This window comes from Larimichthys crocea, chromosome XIX (assembly GCF_000972845.2).
Source record: "Larimichthys crocea isolate SSNF chromosome XIX, L_crocea_2.0, whole genome shotgun sequence".
NCBI classification, from domain to species: Eukaryota; Metazoa; Chordata; class Actinopteri; family Sciaenidae; genus Larimichthys; species Larimichthys crocea.
Window position 1 is genome coordinate 13,376,070 of NC_040029.1, and position 9,154 is coordinate 13,385,223.

General features: G+C 44.2%; 1 protein-coding gene across 2 annotated transcripts; it reads right to left on the reverse strand.

Moving 5' to 3' along the window:
- Positions 1 to 926: 926 nt before the first annotated feature.
- Positions 927 to 8,351, reverse strand: cdk15 (cyclin-dependent kinase 15). 2 transcript variants are annotated; one of them, XM_027291725.1, is made up of 13 exons: positions 7,563 to 8,351; positions 7,026 to 7,163; positions 6,783 to 6,877; positions 4,904 to 4,983; positions 4,538 to 4,632; positions 4,387 to 4,449; positions 2,868 to 2,991; positions 2,655 to 2,775; positions 2,393 to 2,486; positions 2,182 to 2,245; positions 1,968 to 2,016; positions 1,713 to 1,855; positions 927 to 1,638 (listed from the first exon to the last, which is right to left on the reverse strand). In XM_027291725.1, exons 1-13 carry the CDS (start codon positions 7,743 to 7,745, stop codon positions 1,526 to 1,528), a joined length of 1,362 nt encoding a protein of 453 aa, XP_027147526.1. In that variant the 5' UTR covers positions 7,746 to 8,351; the 3' UTR covers positions 927 to 1,525. The 2 variants fall into 2 exon arrangements, with proteins under 2 accessions (XP_027147526.1, XP_027147527.1); XM_027291726.1 differs by having other exon boundaries at positions 7,026 to 7,186; positions 7,563 to 7,679.
- Positions 8,352 to 9,154: the final 803 nt, after the last annotated feature.

The window sequence follows — 9,154 nt, forward strand, 5'->3', positions numbered from 1 at the left end:
ACGCAGGGCAAAGGACGCAGCTGAACCGCGGCGCTTACGTCTACTGTGTGAGTCCCGTGTAAGTCACAGCGTGAATGTCGGCGAGAGCAGTGGAGGTGAATGAAGCAGCAGAGACGCTTGTGGAAAACACTGACGGGACAGTCCTGTGTCTGTCGGGACGTGAAGGACTACAACAAACTTCTAAACTCTGATAATTCAGACATGAACCAGCCTGTAAGCTGTATCTGCTTGTTAGCCAGGAGCTCTGTGTCTTCATCGTACCTGTTAAATCACTTCAGTGTAATGTCTCGTTTGTGACACCTCACAGGTCAGGTTCTTAATCTGTGCTTGCTTCATTGTTGATATCCACTCGTTCAATCGTGCTGCCATCATCAGGTGAAAGTTTTATGTTTCCCTCACAGGTGGATGAATGAAGCTGAATATGAAGTAAAACCAGCAGTGCCTCCAATAACTCACTTGAGCATTTCTCGACTGTTTATTTCTGTTGAATGGAAGTTTTCCAAACAGCCTCACCTCATGATACCGTACGAGGACTTCATTTTACAGACCTCCATGTTATCAGCTGTCAACATGTTGGTTTGTTGGTGGAAGAACATTTCAGCCAACGTGTTGCTGTAATGAGCACAAGCTTTTCTTTACTGCTGTAACCGAAACAAAATTTTAGACTGAACAAACTGACACTCAGCGTCTTTTACTGCAGTACAGATGTGTCTAAGCTGCAGCGTATAAACACATAATCTGTTATGATACGAGTCATTTCAACAGACGTCGTTCTTCATGTGTTAACAAAACATCTGCTTCCTGTTGGGGTTCATCTGAATATTTTGACTTTGAATTTAGTTTCTTCTTTTTACTGGAGACTTTTTAAATGTTTCTTCTCACAAAACGTTTTTAAAACACGTAACAGAGAAAGAACGACGTTCTGATGAATTTTGTGTTGATTTTATTAAATCTGTTTGTAAAACTTTCATTGAATCGTTTTGAAAACCCTGAAACAATAAATCATTTATCGAAATGTAAATATTCATGAAAATTCATCCAAACGTCGTCGACACTTCAACGTGATGACGTCACTGTGACGATGGTTCATGAATCATGTGACTGAATCTGTAGAGACAAACATGCTGTTGATGTTCAGTGAGGCCGTGAAGAAGAAATAAAATCTCTGCTGCTTCATCGTGAGTCTGGTGTTGGTGTGAAGGACTTGGTCACATCTAGCAGTGACGCACAGTGACGCAGTCAGGTGCTCTGTGTTCAGTGTTTGGTTTGTCTGTTCTGGGCTCCTGTAGAAGAAGATCTGTCAACTCAAACACCAATGAAGTCACTGGTGACCACTTTGACCAGTCCAGACAACAATGCTAACAGATGCTAACAGGAACTGTTCAAAACATTTTAGAATTAAATCAACAAATAAAGTTAATATGACACGTTCTGCTTTAGCTTTAGCTTCATGTTAGTTCCTTTAGTTGTCTCATCAGGCTGATGATGGTTTGATGGTTTGATGGCGGTTGGTCTGAGCGTTTGTTCACCAGCACTTGGTGGTGGGCAGTAAGGAGGTCTTGACCCTCCGTCTGGGATTGAAGATGTCTCTGACCTCTGTCTCCAGTCGGACACTGGGCACCTTGAAAATGGACACCGCTGAAAAACAGAAGAAGAAAATGAAGATGTGGGATCTGTTGGTTTTAAATATTCAGGCTTAGAGGAGGTCTTACTGTCTCTGAGGTGCATGATGGGAGGAGGTAGTGTGCTGAAGTATGGGTGCTGCAGAGAGTCCTGTGCGGAGATCCGGTCTGTCGGGATGCCCTTCAACATCCTCTGGACCAGGTCCTCGGTCTTGTAGGGCAGCTGGTTCAACCTGACCCACATCACAGACACACTGATGGAGGACGGGCTCCGTGCTAACACTTTAGCCTTAATAAAACGGATCTTCTTGTTATTCAGAATTAAAGTTACATGTTGGTTCTTACCTTTTCCAAACGGTCCTGAACTGCTTGAGCTCCGAGTGAACGAACCAATCTGATGACAGAAAGGACAAAAAAAGAGTTGATCGAATGTTGTTCAGAGGTTCTCCTTTATCAAGCTTCCGACTTTTCATCAGGTCGACGTTCAATCCATCAATCAACGTCCGCTTCCTGTCTTGTGATTGGCTGTTGGCCCAGGAAGTGGGCCGGGGAAACTGACCTGGTTTGTAGTTGGGCAGCTGACTGACTCCAGGCCAGCTGTCCTCAGACGGGACGCCCAGGACCTGCAGGGACACACAAGCGTTCAGTTTGATATAGAGACCTTTGACCTCATGAGGACATCAGTGTCTGCTTTTAATTTGAAATGTCTGTCCAGGAAGTGCTGGGTTAATCAACAACAACATTAATAATAATAATGATAATAATAATACCGTCCAGATCTTCTGTAGTTGTTGGAACACGTCTGTGTCTCCGGGGAACGCCGGCGCCCCCTGCAGCATCTCTATGAAGATGCAGCCAGCTCCCCTGATTCAAACACCATGTGTGTTATGAACTGGTCATATTTCAGTATAAACTTTATTTAGATTTTCTGATCCGCCCTGCTTGTTTCTTTTCTGAACGGTGAACCACATTTTGAAAGTGTTTGGTTAATGTTGAAAATATGTTCAGGTGAGCTCACTGACTCCAACTGACCAGATGTCCAGAGCCGTGGAGTAATCTGTGGATCCCAGCAGGACGTCGGGGGGTCGATACCACAGCGTCACCACCTCAGAGGAGAAGGTCTGACTGGGGATGGACTTGGACCGAGCCAGACCTGAACCCAGAACCGGACACGGAGGTGTTATATTAATGTTATATTAATGTTATATTAAACATTAGCTTCACTGCTAGCTTCAGAAAACTGACCAAAGTCGGCCATCTTGAGTTCTCCCAGGTAGCTGATGAGCAGATTCTGAGGCTTCAGGTCTCTGTGGAGGATCCGCCGACTGTGGATGTAGCAGAGAGCTCGCAGCAACTGGAACATAAAGATCTACAACAGCAACAACAAGAACAACAACAGCAACAACAAGAACAACAGCAACAAGAAGAACAACAACAAGAAGAACAACAGCAACAAGAAGAAGAAGAACAACAACAACAACAAGAACAACAACAGCAACAACAAGAACACCAGCAACAAGAAGAACAACAAGAAGAAGAACAACAGCAACAACAAGAACAACAACAGCAACAACAATAAGAACAACAGCAAGAAGAAGAACAACAACAACAAGAACAACAACAGCAACAACAAGAACAACAACAGCAACAAGAACAACAACAGCAACAACAATAAGAACAACAGCAACAAGAAGAAGAACAACAACAACAACAACAAGAACAACAACAGCAACAACAAGAACAACAGCAACAAGAAGAACAACAAGAAGAACAACAACAGCAACAACAAGGACAACAACAGCAACAACAACAGTAACAACAAGAACAACAACAGCAACAACAAGAACAACAGCAACAAGAAAAACAAGAAGAAGAAGAACAACAACAACAACAACAAGAACAACAACAGCAACAACAAGAACAACAGCAACAACAAGAAGAAGAACAACAACAAGAACAACAACAGCAACAACAATAAGAACAACAGCAACAACAGCAACAACAATAAGAACAACAGCAACAAGAAGAAGAAGAACAACAACAAGAACAACAACAGCAACAACAATAAGAACAACAGCAACAACAAGAACAACAGCAACAAGAAGAACAACAAGAAGAACAACAACAACAACAACAGCAACAACAAGAACAACAGCAACAAGAAGAACAACAAGAACAACAACAGCAACAACAAGAGCAACAGCAACAAGAAGAACAACAAGAAGAAGAAGAACAACAACAACAGCAACAACAAGAACAACAGCAACAAGAAGAACAACAAGAACAACAACAGCAACAACAAGAACAACAGCAACAACAAGAACAACAAGAAGAACAACAGCAACAACAAGAACAACAGCAACAACAAGAACAACAACAATAACAACAACAACAGCAACAACAGCAACAACAAGAACAACAGCAACAAGAAGAAGAAGAACAAGAACAACAACGAGAAAAATAGCAACAACAACAACAACAGCAACAAGAAGAACAAGAACAAGAACAAAAACGAGAAAAATAGCAACAACAACAACAAGAACAACAGCAACAAGAAGAACAACAAGAACAACAACAACAGCAACAACAGCAACAACAACAACAACAGCAGCAACAACAGCAACAACAAGAACAACAACAACAGCAACAACAACAACAACAGCAAGAAGAAGAAGAACAACAACGAGAAAAATAGCAACAACAGGAAGTGACTGTCAGAGCGGCGATCAGCTGATATTTATTGACGCTCTGTGTGTGAACGGACCCGGACATTCTGTGAGTGCAGTCCTCCGGGGTGCTGGATCATGTACTGGGCCAGGTCTGTTTGCTGTAACAACACAAGAACCAAGAGTCCACACCATGAGAAGATGTTCTGACCACGTGTGGTCATGTGGTCATGTGGTCATTTGTCTCACCACGTATTCAAAGACCAGCGTCAGAGACTCTCTGCTGTGGATGATGTCATGGAGGACGACGATGTTGGCATGTTTCAGACCTTTAAGGAGAGAGGCTACACACACACACACACACACACACACACTTTATACCACCTTAAAACTCACAAGACCAGAATATACACTGTAAAAAATTAAATGCAGCATAACACTGGACAATGGTGTAAAAAGTCAAGAGCACTGTAAAAAGTTACTACTGTGGGGCACATCATAAAAAATTAGAAGTGTGCACTGTAAAATAATTTACACTGTAAAAATATAAGAATGAGGTCAAACAGTGTAAACAGTGACAAAGAACACTGTAAAAAATACTGCATGTGTACGGACCTTCCCTGATGGCGGTGAACGGGACCCCTTCCTCCGTCTTCATACGAATCACCTTCAGAGCCACGAGCTGCCCGTTAATCCTCAACGAGCCACGATGACACAAAACGTTTGTTTACACTCTGTCTGTAGTTTGACTGACTGTCTGTAGTTTGACTGACTCTGTCTGTAGTGTGGACTGACTGTCTGTAGTGTGGATTGACTGTCTGTACTGTAGTGTGGACTGACTCTGTTTGTAGTGTGGACTGACTGTCTGTAGTGTGGACTGACTCTGTCTATAGTGTGGACTGACTGTCTGTAGTGTGGATTGACTGTCTGTAGTGTGGACTGACTGTAGTGTGGACTGACTGTCTATAGTGTGGACTGACTGTCTGTAGTGTGGACTGACTGTTTGTAGTGTGGACTGACTGAATATAGTGTGGACTGACTCTGTCTGTAGTTTGACTGACTGTCTGTAGTTTGACTGACTGTCTGTAGTGTGGACTGACTCTGTCTGTAGTGTGGACTGACTCTGTCTGTAGTGTGGACTGACTGTCTGTAGTGTGGACTGACTCTGTCTGTAATTTGACTGACTGTCTGTAGTGTGGACTGACTCTGTCTGTAGTGTGGACTGACTCTGTCTGTAATTTGGACTGACAGTCTGTAGTGTCTGTAGTTTGGACTGACTCTGTCTGTAGTCTGTAGTTTGGACCGATTCTGTCTGTAGTGTCTGTAGTTTGGACCGATTCTGTCTGTAGTGTCTGTAGTTTGGACTGACTTTGTCTGTAGTGTGGACTGACTCTGTCTGTAGTGTCTGTAGTGTGGAATGACTCTGTCTGTAGTGTCTGTAGTGTGGACCAACTCTGTCTGTAGTGTCTGTAGTGTGGACCAACTCTGTCTGTAGTGTCTGTAGTTTGGACTGACTGTCTGTAGTGTTTGTAGTGTCTGTAGTTTGGACTGACTGTCTGTAGTGTCTGTAGTTTGGACTGACTCTGTCTGTTGTGTCTGTAGTGTCTGTAGTTTGGACTGACTGTCTGCAGTGTCTGTAGTGTCTGTTGTTTGGACTGACTTTCTGTAGTGTCTGTAGTTTGGACTGACTGTCTGTAGTGTCTGTAGTTTGGACTGACTGTCTGCAGTGTCTGTAGTGTCTGTAGTTTGGACTGACTGTCTGTAGTGTCTGTAGTTTGGACTGACTGTCTGTAGTGTCTGTAGTGTCTGTAGTTTGGACTGACTGTCTGTAGTGTCTGTAGTTTGGACTGACTGTCTGTAGTGTCTGTAGTGTCTGTAGTTTGGACTGACTGTCTGTAGTGTCTGTAGTTTGGACTGACTGTCTGTAGTGTCTGTAGTGTCTGTAGTTTGGACTGACTGTCTGTAGTGTCTGTAGTTTGGACTGACTGTCTGTAGTGTCTGTAGTGTCTGTAGTTTGGACTGACTGTCTGTAGTGTCTGTAGTTTGGACTGACTGTCTGTAGTGTCTGTAGTGTCTGTAGTTTGGACTGACTGTCTGTAGTGTCTGTAGTTTGGACTGACTGTCTGTAGTGTCTGTAGTGTCTGTAGTTTGGACTGACTGTCTGTAGTGTCTGTAGTTTGGACTGACTGTCTGTAGTGTCTGTAGTGTCTGTAGTTTGGACTGACTGTCTGTAGTGTCTGTAGTTTGGACTGACTGTCTGTAGTGTCTGTAGTGTCTGTAGTTTGGACTGACTGTCTGTAGTGTCTGTAGTTTGGACTGACTGTCTGTAGTGTCTGTAGTGTCTGTAGTTTGGACTGACTGTCTGTAGTGTCTGTAGTTTGGACTGACTGTCTGTAGTGTCTGTAGTGTCTGTAGTTTGGACTGCCTGTCTGTAGTGTCTGTAGTGTCTGTAGTGTCTGTAGTTTGGACTGCCTGTCTGTAGTGTCTGTAGTACCTGCTGATTCCTTTGTAGACGGAGGCGTACGCTCCTTCGCCCAGTTTCTCCAGACTCACGTAAGACTGAGCTGCTCCAAACTGAAGACCTGGTTTCTGAGCAGAGGACACGTGTTACACATCAGGCCAAGTCGGCCGGACCGGGTCGTCCGTCGGACCAGGTCGTGTGGTGCACCGGCCCACAGTCCAAACCCAGACATGTGATTAAACTCTGAATGATTGACAGGTGTGACATTGTTCTGACCCAGGTGAGGCGGTCCGGGCTCATGTTCCGTCCCAGCGGGTCACTGTTGCTGCGTTCTCGCTGCGCTCGGGACCGCCGGACCTGCAGAGTGTGGAACCAGTGAGGCTGGGACCCAGAGGGGGACAGGTCCGGATTCATCTGAGGCACAGAGACCAGGGTACCTTAAACATGTAAATCCACCTTAAAAAACTTTAAATCCACCTTAAAATTTAGTTCCCTCTGAACTCTTCCAGACTTCTCTTAAGGTGGAATTTTCAGAAATCACAACAATAAAACAACACTATAAAAAATGTCAAAATAACACTGTAAAAAGTAACTGTCAAGATATAGGTGTTACTCAGACAGGAGTGCAGTTACTCTGACAGGAGTACAGTTACTCTGACAGGAGTACAGTTACTCTGACAGGAGTACTGTTACTCTGACAGGAGTACAGTTACTCAGACAGGAGTACAGTTACTCTGACAGGAGTACAGTTACTCTGACAGGAGTACAGTTACTCTGACAGGAGTGGTCATGGTCGTGTCAGTAATCAGTTACCTCAGCTGGAGGGAGGGAAGTTGAACTCCTGCTTTTTCTGAGCTCCTCCATCATCTCCTCCTGCTCCTCCTCCTCTTCTCCTTCTTCTCCTTCTCCTTCTCCTTCCCTCCTCCCTGTTTCCTCCTCATCCTCCTCTTCCTCTCCACAGCAGCACTTCCTCACCCACCGGGACAGGTCGTCCATCTTGTCTTGGTCCTCTGGATTCACTCGTCTTCTCTCTCCGTCTCATGTGACTCACATGGTTCAGTCTCATGATCGTCTCTGTCTCCTCGACAACACTGTCCATTCAATGTGTGTGTGTGTGTGTGTGTGTGTGTGTGTGTGTGTGTGTGTACTGCCATCAGGTGGCCTCTGTCAGTCACTACAACACTGATCATTAACGCACATGTGAAATCCGGATGCACTGCAAAAACACAAAAACAACTGACAGCATGTAGTTTGGAAGTGAGGTGTACACTGTAAGAAGTGAAGCACTGTAAAATGAGTCCTGTCTCAGGTGAGTCCAATCTCAGGTGAGTCCAATCTCAGGTGAGTCCAGTCTCAGGTGAGTCCAGTCTCAGGTGAGTCCTGTCTCAGGTGAGTCCTGTCTCAGGTTTTGTTATTAACATGAATAGCTTTTGTTATTTTGGCTACATTTATTTTGTGGTTTCCAGCTTTAATTTGAAAGTCTTCACGTCCACGTTAGATGAACAGTGTTTGATGTCACCTTTGCTCGTCCAATCAGAATCCTGTCGTGCTGCAGTGACTCAGTACTGGAGAGCAGTCAATCCTCTGAGGACGTCAGGACATCTTCACAGACCTGACGTGAGTTTTCAACATCTGACGTAAAACTGATTTGAGAAAAAGAAACTTAAATAACGTGCAGAAATATTTGTTCACACTAAATATTTATATAGCAGACAGCTGAGCTCAGACAGGTAGACCACCACAGCACACCTGTACAGGAGCCAGACCACACTTTGTCTGTTTGTGTCTTTGTATGAGAATCAAACTGCATAAACACAAACTGAGTTCACACACACACACACACACACACACACACAGATGTTTCTGTACTTTACATGTCACCTGTGGAAACTGATGAAGGATGTTTCATCTCATCACTGCGGAACAATTAAACAAAAACTTCACAACAAAAAATGATGACAATAACAGTCACTGTGTGTGTGTGTGTGTGTGTCTGTGTGTGTGACATTGTTCTCTGGGAAGCAGTGTGTGGACCAGAGCTCCCAGTATTGTAACAGTCAGGAACAAAAGAGTCTGTTTTCCAAAGGAGCAGAAGACAGGAAGTCATTGAGCGGATCACATGGGACCAAGTGTGTGTGTGTGTGTGTGTGTGTGTGTGTGTGTGTGTGTGTGTGTGTGTGTGTGTGTGTGTGTGTGAACAGAGGAACGGCTCAGTGTCGAACATGTTGTGCAGACGTGATGATCAAGCTGATAATCAATTCTTTTGGGCTGATGTGCAGCCTGTCTGCATAGTTAAACCTGACTCAGGCTGTGCGCATTAACAACGTGAGACTCAGTAACGTTGTCTTGACCATGAGAACTCGTGTCCTGCTGTGACTCTTGATTTATGAGTTACCGGTATGACT